The sequence below is a fragment of the Myxocyprinus asiaticus genome, chromosome 30 (assembly GCF_019703515.2).
Source record: "Myxocyprinus asiaticus isolate MX2 ecotype Aquarium Trade chromosome 30, UBuf_Myxa_2, whole genome shotgun sequence".
NCBI lineage: Eukaryota > Metazoa > Chordata > Actinopteri > Cypriniformes > Catostomidae > Myxocyprinus > Myxocyprinus asiaticus.
The window spans coordinates 10,655,274-10,668,369 of record NC_059373.1 but is presented as its reverse complement, the minus strand read 5'-3'; the positions used below and the strand labels follow the sequence as shown (position 1 = coordinate 10,668,369).

At 41.5% G+C, this 13,096-nt stretch overlaps 1 protein-coding gene and 1 pseudogene across 1 annotated transcript; both read left to right on the top strand.

Annotated features, from left to right (window-relative positions):
- Nucleotides 1-2,209: 2,209 nt before the first annotated feature.
- On the top strand, nucleotides 2,210-4,475 carry LOC127421632 (G-protein coupled receptor 42-like; annotated as a pseudogene).
- A 6,970-nt stretch (nucleotides 4,476-11,445) lies between these two features.
- On the top strand, nucleotides 11,446-12,447 carry LOC127421540 (free fatty acid receptor 2-like). The gene has a single exon (XM_051664652.1). It carries the CDS (start codon nucleotides 11,446-11,448, stop codon nucleotides 12,445-12,447), a length of 1,002 nt encoding a protein of 333 aa, XP_051520612.1.
- Nucleotides 12,448-13,096: the final 649 nt, after the last annotated feature.

Genomic DNA, 13,096 nt, shown 5'->3' with positions numbered 1-13,096 from the left:
CATTTAAAGATCAAATTAACATTTTTGTTTCATTCAGGGAATTGTGCTTGCTAAAGTGGCAAAAAGTGAATATGGTGTGACTATGGTGAAAGAGAATGCCTGAATGATGTTTGTGACAATTGCTTAAGCACGTAGCGAAGAAACATTCAAATGTGTGAATCTGTTCGTAAATGCTATCTTAAATTATGAGCTAGTGCATCTTTCCAATTAGCATTAGCCTAGAGATGCCAAAATGAAAGTCTAACCTCTGAAGGCACTGGATTGCTGATGAAATTGTGCCATCACAAAGAGTGCTAACTTCCTGGGGTAAGGTTGTACACTGAAAAGAAGGGAACAAAGAGAGGCTCAAAAACCTGTTTTGATATGCCAGAATGCAAATCATACTACTGTTTTGACCTGCATCCATTGTGTCCAGGTGGCTATGGAGTGTGTCAAGGAAGTGCGTATGACAGATGCCCATTGATTTTAAGACTGATAACATAACAAATAGTTCTGGCAAGTCCCAAATAAAACCACAACTGCTGATAATACTGTAGAGAGATTTATATAGTATTTTTCAGCAGTTAAATTCTAGCCATATTTTCATCATGTTGAAAAGGTTACTACTAAAATGAGTGTCTGTATATTTTACAGGTATTGAGGATACTGAACAATCTAAAGAACCTGAATGGGTTTCAAAACATCACTACAAGAGACAACAAAGTCCAACAATTATTCTGATTCACCCGCAACAGTGTTTCTTGCCATATACAGCTCTGGAAAAAATTAAGAGACCATTGCAAAATTATCAGTTGCTCTGGATTGAAATGAACATTTATGTTTTATTCTATAAACTGACAACATTTCTCCCAAATTCCAAATAAATATATTGTCATTTAGAGCATTTATTTGCAGAAAATGACAACTGGTCAAAATAACAAAAAAGATGCTGTGTTTTCAGACCTCGAATAGTGCAAAGAAAAAGTTAATATTCATTTTTAAACAACACAATACAATGTTTTAACTTAGGAAAAGTTCAGAAATCAATATTTGGTGGAATAACCCTAATTTCCAATCACAGCTTTCAGACGTCTTAATGCTCTCTACCAGTCTTTCACATTGCTGTTGGGTGACTTTATGCCACTCCTGGTGCAAAAATTCAAGCAGCTCGGATTTGTTTTATGGCTTTTGGCCATCCATCTTCCTCTTGGTCACATTACAGAGGTTTTCGATGGGGTTCAAGATTGGGCTGGCCATGACAGGGTCTTGATCTGTTGCTCATCCACACCTTGATTGACCTGGTTGTGTGGCATAGAGCATTGTCCTGCTGGAAAAACGAATCCTCAGAGTTGGGGAACATTGTCAGAGCAGAAGGAAGCAAGTTTTCTTCCAGGATAACCTTGTACATGGCTTGATTCATTCATCCTTCACAAAGATGAATCTGCCCGATTCCAGCCTTGCTGAAGCACCCCAAAATCATCACCGATCCACACCAAATTTCACAGTGGGTGCGAGACACTGTGGCTTGTAGGCCTCTCCAGGTCTACGCCTAACCATTAGATGACCAGGTTTGGGCAAAGCTGAAAACTGGACTCATCAGAGAAGATGACCTTACTCCAGTCCTCTATGGTCCAATCCTTATGGTCTTTTGCAAACCTCAGCCTGGCTCTTCTTTACTTTTCATTGATAAAGGGCTTTTTTCCAGCTTTGCACGACTTCAGCCCTGCCCCTAGGAGCCTGTTTCGAACCGTCCTCACCATGCACTTCACCCCAGCTCCCATTTGCCATTCTTTTTGTAGGTCACTTGATGTCATCCTACAGTTGTTGAGTGACATTTAAATGAGTTGACAGTCATCCCGGTCAGTGGAGAGTCATTTTCGCCCTCTTCCAGTCTGTAGCTTTGTTGTTCCCAATGTCTGCTGCTTGACCTTGTTCTTATGAACAGCTGTCTTTTGAAATTTTAAGGATGGAAGCAACCTGATGCTCACTGTATCCCTCTGCCAGTAAAGCCAGAATTGAACCCTTCTTTTCCTCTCTGAAAACTTTTCAACTCTTTTGCATGGTCAATAGTTATTTTTTGATTCCAATTACTTTTGAGGTACTATTAGCACTGTTTTTGCCATCCAGCTGGTCCCATTGCAAGATGATAGTGATGATCACAGCAGTGGTTTTATACTTTTTGAAAAATTATACTCTAAAAATTGGAGCGGTCTCTTAATTTTTCCATTACATGTATATTATTATATTCTTGATTGGCTTCCCTCATACAACACTGGGATTCTGCACATCCATTTGCAAGATTCACTGTAAACCTGTCCCTATTTACATATTTATGTTGAACCTTGTTGTTTCTGACCTCATTTTCCTCACATTCCTACCAGTCAAGATGAATGAGGCAGTGGATAACATGGACTGGAACATGCCCTAAATCCTGTGCCACTTCAACCTTTTCATGTTCTTTTTTCCAATCTACACTAGCATTCTGTTCTTGGCAGCGATTAGCGCTGAGAGATATGTGTGTGTAACTTTTCCAGTGAACTATAAAAGTCCAAGGAGAATCACTTATACAATAATAATATGTGTTTTCATCTGGGTGCTTGTTATACAGGTGCATCTCAATAAATTAGAATGTCGTGGAAAAGTTCATTTATTTCAGTAATTCAACTCAAATTGTGAAACTCGTGTATTAAATAAATTCAATGCACACAGACTGAAGTAGTTTAAGTCTTTGGTTCTTTTAATTGTGATGATTTTGGCTCACATTTAACAAAAACCCACCAATTCACTATCTCAAAAAATTTGAATATGGTGACATGCCAATCAGCTAATCAACTCAAAACACCTGCAAAGGTTTCCTGAGCCTTCAGAATGGTCTCTCAGTTTGGTTCACTAGGCTACACAATGATGGGGAAGACTGCTGATCTGACAGTTGTCCAGAAGACAATCATTGACACCCTTCACAAGGAGGGTAAGCCACAAACATTCATTGCCAAAGAAGCTGGCTGTTCACAGAGTGCTGTATCCAAGCATGTTAACAGAAAGTTGAGTGGAAGGAAAAAGTGTGGAAGAAAAAGATGCACAACCAACCGAGAGAACCGCAGCCTTATGAGAATTGTCAAGCAAAATCGATTCAAGAATTTGGGTGAACTTCACAAGGAATGGACTGAGGCTGGGGTCAAGGCATCAAGAGCCACCACACACAGACGTGTCAAGGAATTTGGCTACAGTTGTTGTATTCCTCTTGTTAAGCCACTCCTGAACCACAGACAACGTCAGAGGCGTCTTACCTGGGCTAAGGAGAAGAAGAACTGGACTGTTGCCCAGTGGTCCAAAGTCCTCTTTTCAGATGAGAGCAAGTTTTGTATTTCATTTGGAAACCAAGGTCCTAGAGTCTGGAGGAAGGGTGGAGAAGCTCATAGCCCAAGTTGCTTGAAGTCCAGGGTTAAGTTTCCACAGTCAGTGATGATTTGGGGTGCAATGTCATCTGCTGGTGTTGGTCCATTGTATTTTTTGAAAACCAAAGTCACTGCGCCCGTTTACCAAGACATTTTGGAGCACTTCATGCTTGCTTCTGCTGACCAGCTTTTTAAAGATTTTGATTTCATTTTCCAGCAGGATTTGGCACCTGCCCACACTGCCAAAAGCACCAAAAGTTGGTTAAATGACCATGGTGTTGGTGTGCTTGACTGGCCAGCAAACTCACCAGACCTGAACCCCATAGAGAATCTATGGGGTATTGTCAAGAGGAAAATGAGAAACAAGAGACCAAAAAATGCAGATGAGCTGAAGGCCACTGTCAAAGAAACCTGGGCTTCCACACCACCTCAGCAGTGCCACAAACTGATCACCTCCATGCCACGCCGAAATGAGGCAGTAATTAAAGCAAAAGGAGCCCCTGCCAAGTATTGAGTACATATACAGTAAATGAACATACTTTCCAGAAGGCCAACAATTCACTAGAAATGTTTTTTTTATTGGTCTTATGATGTATTCTAATTTTTTGAGATAGTGAATTGGTGGTTTTTGTTAAATGTGAGTCAAAATCATCACAATTAAAAGAACCAAAGACTTAAACTACTTCAGTCTGTGTGCATTGAATTTATTTAATACACGAGTTTCACAATTTGAGTTGAATTACTGAAATAAATGAACTTTTCCACGACATTCTAATTTATTGAGATGCACCTGTAGTAACTTCAGGGTTTGCTTACAAGGCTGCATACAAGGATTCTGATGAAGTAGACAACGCCATTAATCAGCGCCTCCTGGTGACAGAACCTCAACAGTGCTTCAGTAACTTCACTGCAAACCAACTCAAAGACTTGGCTAAAATGCGGATGGTAGCTGTAGTGCTGTTTTTCTGCGCACCCCTCATCATTTGCTGCTTCTGCTACATCAATGTTATTCGAATTTTGTCAAAGCTCCCTCTCATTAGACGTTGTCGCAGGCTCTGGGCCATTGGATTGTCTCTGGGGACACTCCTTGTGTTTGCTTAGCAGGTTACATCAGACAAGAAATTCCAAAGTGGTGCGCGAAAGCATTAATGCTGAGCACTTTAAATGCATGTTTTGACCCTATTCTTTTTTCCGTACCTCTTCGGAGATGAGAAAGGCAATCAAAGTCTGTGTGAAGGGCATTTTTCGGTTTTATACATATTTAAAGCAATTTTTGTTGCTGTTGTTGTATGCTAAAATATTTGAACAACTAAAATTTGTTCTTTCAGATATTTTCATCACTAAAATCAAATATCTTTTAATTAAATTATATTTACAATAATAGCCTATACTTTATGGCAATGTTAAAGGAATAGTTCACCCAAAAAATGAAAAGTCTCCCATCATTTACTCAATCTCATGCCATCCTAGATGTGTATTTTTTTTATTCTGGACTTTCTTTATTCTGCTGAACACAAATGAAGATTTTTAGAAGAATATTTCAACTCTGGAGGTCCATACAATGTAAGTCAAATCAAAATCAAATCAAATCACATTTATTGTCACACAGCCATATACACAAGTGCAATGGTGTGTGAAATTCTTGGGTGCAGTTCCGATCAATATAGCAGTCATGACAGTGATGAGACATATACCAATTTACAAAAACATCAAATTAACACAACACAATTTAAAGTCTAATATACACATAATTACACACAACACAATATACAAATAATAACATACACTGTACAGTATACAATACGCACAATATAGATACACATTATTCAATAAAATTAAAAAAGTATATATAGTAGTATATATAGAATGTACAGTAGGTTGTATTGTACTGTATTGACATTCAGGCTGTCGGCTGATAGTAAGTTGTTAAGAGAGAATATATATAATAATAATATAATTTATGACAGTCCGGTGTGAGATATAAGAGTAAAAGTAGTAATAATAATAAAGTGCAGTGCTGATGTATTTTGATCGTGGGAGATCAAGAGTTCAAATGTCTGATTGCTTGGGGGAAGAAGCTATCATGGAGTCGGCTGGTGCGGGTCCTGATGCTGCGATATCGCCTGCCTGATGGTGGCAGTGAGAACAGCCCATGGCTCGGGTGGCTGGAGTCTCTGATGATCCTCCGTGCTTTTTTCACACACCGCCTTGTATATATTTCCTGGAGGGAGGGAAGCTCACCTCCAATGATGTGTCTGGCAGTTCGCACCACCCTTTGCAGTGCTTTGCGGTTGTGGGCTGTGCTATTGCCATACCAGGCAGAGATGCTGCCAGTCAGGATGCTCTCTACAGTGCAGGTGTAGAACCGTGTGAGGATGTGGCGGTTCATTCCAAACTTCCTCAGCCGTCTCAGGAAGAAGAGGCGCTGATGAGCCTTCTTCACAATGACTTCAGTGTGGATGAACCATGTGAGTTCCTCAGTGATGTGGACACCCAGGAACTTGAAGCTGCTGACTCTCTCCACTGGTGCTCCATTGATGGTGATGGGACTGTGTTCTCTGTCTTTCCTTCTGAAGTCCACCACAAGCTCCTTTGTCTTACTGACGTTGAGGGAGAGGTTGTGCTCCTGATACCAGTGTGTCAGAGTGTGCACCTCCTCTCTGTAGGCTTGTAAGTCAACAGGGTCTAAAACTTTGAAGCTCCAAAAAGCATATAAAGGTGGTATAAAATAATCCATACGTCTCCAGTGGTTAAATCCATGTCTTCAGAAGCAATTTGATAGGTGTGGGTGAGAAACAGAATCAGAATCAGAATGAGCTTTATTGCCAAGGATGCTTACACATACAAGGAATTTGTTCCAGTGCACAAACAATACAACAACAAGACAGAGATAATACAAAAATAGAATAAAAATAAAAAATGACTACAAAATATAAGTATACATAGAAATACACACCGGTCCTGCTCAACCCACTCCGAGCAGGATTCAAACCAGCGTCAGCCAGCATGGGAGGCGGCCGTGCTAATGAGGAGGCTAAAGGCTACAGCCCCTAGCAACAGTCACTAGTGCGCCTCTTGAGGCCAGGGGAGTGAGGTTTACACACACTACACAGCTATCACGTACCAGCTGGGTCCCGTTACACATAGGAGGGCTATTTAAAAGTACATTTATATTAAAAAGGGACTTAAGTATTGATCTGTTTCTCACCCACACCTATCATATCTTCTGAAGACATGGATTTAACCACTGGAGTCTTATAGATTACTTTTATGCTGCTTTAATGTGCTTTTTGGAGCTTCAAAGTGTTTTTTTCACTTGCATTGTATGGACGTACAGAGCTGAGATATTCTTCTAAAAATCTTTGTGTTCAGCAAAAGAAAGAAAGTCATACACATCTGTGATGGCATGAGGGTGAGTAAATGATGAGAGAATTTTTAATTTGATAGAAGCTATTTGCACGTGTAAATAGCAACAAAAAGCATCTTCTTTGCACTAAGTGTAAATAGTTTTAGATGCTATTTACACCCTGGTGCAAATAGTGGCAAATACTATTTGCACCCCTAATTAAATCCTAAAATATAGTATAGGGGTGTCACTGCAGTGTGTTTATTTTGTTTATTTAGAGTCACACATACACCCTACACCAACCCCTACTTCTAAACCTATAATCTTAACCTTCCATTCAGTGGTGTAACTACCGGCATTGCAGGGTATGCAGCCACACTAGGGCCCGGGGAGAGATGGGGACCTGAAAGCAGAGGCGGACTGGCCATCGGGAGGACTGGGAAAGTGTTGCCGGCCACGAAACGGGGCAGCGGAATGCCAAAGTGGGCTGCGATATGACGAAAGGGGCGATATGCCGAAGGGGGCCGCGATATGCAGAAGGGGACAGTGAAACATATTGCCACATGTGATGAGGAGGAGGGCATGGCCGGGCCGAGAGGATGCACACCCGGCACTGAGTTGCCCAGTCAGCGGGAGAGAGATAAAGGAGGAGCCAGGGACGCCAGAGAGAGAGAGAGAGAGAGAGATGCACGCGGCCGCTGTGTGTGTCAATCTGTTGTTATGTTTTCAGTTCAGCATTTGTGTTAATTAAAGTCTTGTTAATTTGGTTCCCGCTTCCTCCTTTCCCGAACATTGTTACACTGGTGCCGAAACCCGGGAAGGGAGGAAGAGCATGCTGTCCGGGAGAACTCGCTGCTGCCGTGCGCCAGGGAGGCGGATGAGCTCACTACTAGGAGGTGGAGTAGCCGTTACCGTCCACCAGGGGATGGAGGAGTCGCTGCCGTCCGCCAGGAGGCGAAGGAACCACTGCTTCTGCCAGGAAGCGGAGGAGCCGTTGCCATCCGCCAGGGGACGGAGGACCCGCTGCCATCCACCGGGAGGCGGAGGAACCGCTGCCATCAGCCAGGAAGCAGAGGAGCCTGCTGTGTGTGTCAATCTGTTGTTATGTTTTCAGTTCAGAGTTTGTGTAAATTAAAGTCTTGTTAATTGTTAATTTGGTTCCCGCTTCCTCTTTTATCTCTCTCCTGCTGATTGGACAACTCAGCGCTGGGCGTGCATCCTCTCGGCCCGGCCACACCCTCTTCCTCATCACATACCCCAACCACCCGATTCAGGCCGGGGAAACCTCCTGGAGGGGAGGATTTGCCCCTTCGGCCATCCCGTCGCCGGCTGGTCTTCCCCGCCTCCTGGGAACCTGGGTAGGATGAGGGAAGGGAGAGGGGAGAGAGAACAAGAGCAGGAGAGACAGAGAGAGAGGGGAGAGAGAGAGAGAAAAGAAAACGCTCTTCTTCGGCTCCCAACGACAGCAGGCTCCTCCACCTCCTGGCGGACGGCAGCGGCGACTCCATCCCCTGGCGGACAGTAACGGCTCCTCCGCCTCGTGGCGGATGGCAGCGGGCTCGTCCGCCTCCCTGGCGGCAGCGGCGAGTTCTCCCAGACAGTGTGCTCTTCCTCCCTTCCTGGGTTTCGGCACCAGTGTAACAATGTTCGGGAAAGGAGGAAGCAGGAACCGAATTAACAATTAACAAAACTTTAATCCAACACAAACGCTGAACTGAAACATAATAACAAATTGACACACACAAAGCAGCCGCGTGCATCTCTCTTTCTCTCTCTGGCGTCCCCGGCTCCTCCTTTATCTCTCTCCCGCTGATTGGGCAACTCAGCACTGGGCGTGCATCCTCTCGGCCCAGCCACACCCTCCTCCTCCTCACACCACAACTCATATTTCAGCTTGGTTCTGTAAAAACCTATATTCTCTTCAAATACAAATAAGGACAAGTTATAGCAGCGATCACATTTTATCTGGATAATCTACACACATATATTGAAAAACTCCAGTCCTTTGGTTTAACACTTGGACAATTCTCTTTTTTGGATAATATTCAATATTCAGACAGTATATCACTTGTACACTGATAAATGGTACAGAAATGCATTGTAATTATGTACAACAGGTGAAAAAGATCCTTTCTTATTAATATGAAATTTCCCGCACACACACACACACACACACACACACAAAGATACACACACAATCAGATGCACACCCACAAAATAAACACGTCTTATCTTGCCAGTATGTGCCATATGACAAGATACTGTTCTTGGGGGGGCCTCGTATACCCCATATACGGCAGTTACGCCTTCCTTCCTGTGTTCTTACTGACTGTTCTCAGGGTTGCCAAGAGACATTGTTTGATGAGCTTCAGTGGTGTAGGTTATGCTCAGAATTGATTAAATTTCCACACTTTTGAGATGTTACACCCATCACGTAATGTACTATGTATTCAAAATGCCAAGGGTAGAGGTGAAGCCAGGTGGCAGATACTTACCTAAGTGTGTGTGGAGAGACAACATGCTGATGATCCTAATTTTCCTGCTTTGTGAAGGTCAGTCTTTTTATTTTATATATAATTATATAAACTTTTAATACAGTAGGCCTTAAATAGTCACTTCATTTAATATTGTTGGATTTCCTTCACATTGATTAAACCAGTCATTTTCAAATTTGTGATGCCAATGACCCTGAAGTATTATCATCCCCAAGGGACATTTTTTTTCTAAAGTATAAAGGCAGCTATATATTTGAATGTATAAAGACCCATTTATACAGTGTGAGAAAACAAAAATCATGATATTTTAAAGACAGCAATTAATCACATGATTTTTGTAATATTCCTTTTTAGCAAAAACTAAATATGTTGGGGTCAGTAATTTATGTGGATGACACTTGTAAAATGCATTCCAAAATGTATGTTTTAAACATTTAATCAATCTCTAATTGAATTAACGTTAATGATAACTTTGACAATCTTTAAGGTGTACTCAGTATTTTTTTCTGCATTCAAAAAGATTTACTCTTAAAGATATTTATATTAATTTTGAAACAAATGTATAAAATCATGACCACACATATGAGATGAGGAATCCATATCAATTAACTTATAAAAAACAGTTTTATTCTACACAGAGAGGGTCCCCACATGGGGCTTTAACTCATGGATTAAATTAAACATGAATGTGAATAGTGAATTTCTATAATAGCACTGGTAACTGAGAACTATTGCATTTGAAGGATGCTGCAAACAGGCACTAAATGTCCAAGACGACTGCCATATTGGCCAACACAACATATACAAACAAACAAACAAACAAAAAATACTGAGTGCACCTTTAAAATAAATCCTATAATCTTGTTTTCCCCTCAGATTTTATATGGACTCCCTTGCACCCCCTGGGTTAAACCACTAATTTAGAGTTGAAGGAATATATCCAGGTTCAATACAAGTTAAGCTCTATAGACAGCATTTGTGGCATGATGTTGATTACCACAAAAAACAATTTCGTGCCTCCTTTTCTTTAAAAAAAGCAAAAATCGAGGTGACAGTGAGGCACTTACAATGGAAGTGAATGGGTCCAGTTTTTGGACGGTTTAAAAGCAGAAAAGTGAAGCTTATCATTTTTATAAAAGCAATTAAATCTTGTGCATTATTTGAGCTGTAAAGTTGTTTAAATTGTTGTTTTTATGGTTGTTCTAGGGTTTACGGAGTTACGTTATGTCATGGTAACGCACTTGTAAAACTGAATATAACGTTACACAGAAAAGGTTAGTAAGCCATTTTATCACACTAAAATCATGTTGCTATACTTTTAAAACATTAACAATTAATGAGTATTATAACATTACAGACTGGCCCCATTCACTTCCACTGTAAGTGCCTCATCGTAATCCCGATTTTTGCTTTTTTTAAAGAAAAGGAGGGACAAGTCTAAAATCATTTTTGCAGTAATCAATATTATGCCACAAATGCTGTCAATTGACCTTAACTTGCATTGAATCCGGAATGTTCCGTAATAAACAATACTATATTAATTTATTTTAATGCTTTTATTAAACCTGTCTGTAATGATGAGTCATCGGAGTTGAGATCCATGTGCAGCTTTAATAATAATGAACGTAGTAATACAGACAGGCAGGGGTTCAATCACCAGCAACAGTAATATCCAAGGTCATACAGAGAGGTAGTCAATAAACAGGCAAGAGGTCAGGGCAGGCGGCAGACAATCACAGGTTATATCCGGGTAAACAAGGCAGTAATAGTAGACAGGCAGCAACGGGTCAAATACAGGGTAAACAGTCCAGGATCATACACAGAAAAGTAATAAACACAGGGAACGCTCAGAAATGTCAGCCAGAGCGAAACAAGACTTGGCAATGACAGCAAGTGAGAGTGAGACTTAAATAGCAGAGTAGATGAGGAACAGGTGAGCAGGTAATCAGTGCCAGGAACGGGTATTATGGGAAATGGAGTTCAGAGTGTAAAAGTCAATATTCAGGTGATGGAGCCGTCAGGTGGTGAGTGGGAGGAACTACAAAGGTAGGATTCGTGACACTGTCTTTGCACTATTATTAATAATTAACAATGGTGTGGGGTTTACTTTTCCATGTTTTCCCATATCACTTTACCTCTGCCCATAAATCCCCCTTGTTGATTTCTTCTGTTTCTGTTTTCTGCATAGTGTTTCTACCGCCTACTGACTATTTCTGAGGTAGAGACTACAATGTCCACGTTTGACGGCCAGCTCCTCTTGTCATTCTACATCCTCACCTTCTTAATTGGCCTACCTGCCAACATCCTCGCATTCTTCACTTTCTGTCGCAAGGTTCACCGCAAGCCCACCCTCATCGACATTCTCCTGCTAAACCTGACAATATCTGACCTGATCTTCCTCGCGGTCCTGCCTTTCAAGATGAAGGAGGCTTTTGACAACATGATCTGGAAGCTGCCCTATTACCTGTGTCCCATTAGCAGTTTCCTTTTCTTCTCCACCATCTATACCAGCACATTATTTCTGACAGCGATCAGCATGGAGCGCTACCTGGGAGTCGCGTTTCCAATCCGATATGCGCTTGGTCGCCGACCACGCAACGGTGTGATTGCAAGTTGTTTCCTCTGGCTTCTGGGCTCTCTGAACCTAAGCATTGTGTACATTGTGCCATTCATACCCTCAAGTAATGCCAGTGACTCTAGCAAAAGTAAGATAGGGTGGTCCAATCCCATGGTATTAACGTGCTATGATAACTTTACCACGGAGCAGCTGCTTATTCTACTTCCTGTTCGTCTGGAGCTATTTCTCATGCTTTTCTGTATACCCTTCCTCATCTGCTGCTTCTGTTACATCAACTTCATTCGAATTCTGTCCAATCTGCCCCACCTCGGTCGACGTCGTAGACTCAGGGCCATTGGACTGGCGGTAGGGACACTGCTGGTTTTCACCATCTGTTTCAGCCCCTATAATGTCTCACACGTGGTTGGTTTTGTTCGTGGGGACAGTGAGTGGTGGCGTCACTTTGCTTTAATCTCCAGTACCCTAAATGCCTGTTTGGACCCCATTATATTTTACTTTTCCTCGGCTGCTGTTCGAAGTGCCATAAAAGCATGTGGCACGGGTCTGAGGGAGAAAATGCACATTGTATGCAGAAAGGTTCAGTGCTGCCCTCTGCTGGGCCCCTCCAGAACTGAGGCCTATAGGGACACAAATCCACCTTTTGATCTGAGATAAGCAAAGTGCTAGAGTGATTTGCAGGTATTTTTGTGTATAGAGAGTTAAAGTACAGTATATGATTTGCTCTATATACGTACACTTGCAGTGAGGGCATCATCCTTTTCCATCTTTATAAAGTTCCATTACCTTGTTACGCAGGTCTTTTGACAGTTCTTTTCTGCTCCCCATGGCTCAGTATCTAGCCTGCTCAGTGCATCCATGTGAGAGCTAACAAACTCATTGACTATTTATACACAGACACTAATTGCAATTTAAAAATCCACAGGTGTGGGAAATTAACCTTTAATTGCCATTTAAACCTGTGTGTCACCTTGTGTGTCTGTAACAAGGCCAAACATTCAAGGGTATGTAAACTATTGATGAGGGCCATTTGGGTGATTTCTGTTATCATTATGATTTAAAAAGGAGCCAAACAATTATGTGATAATAAATGGCTTCATATGATCACTATCCTTAAATAAAAGACAGTTTTTTTGCATGATCAGTCATATTTTCAAAATCAATGCCAAAATTTCACAATTTCTGCCAGGGTATGCAAACTTTTGAGCACAACTATATATATATATATACACTCATCCCAAATCAGATGATTGCAACATGCTCCAAAAAAGGCTGGGACAGTCGAGTGTTTACCACCATGTAAAAT

Bases quoted from the DNA above. Each gene is read 5' to 3' on its own strand.
- LOC127421540 (XM_051664652.1), top strand. From the start codon at position 11,446: ATGTCCACGTTTGACGGCCAGCTCCTCTTGTCATTCTACATCCTCACC.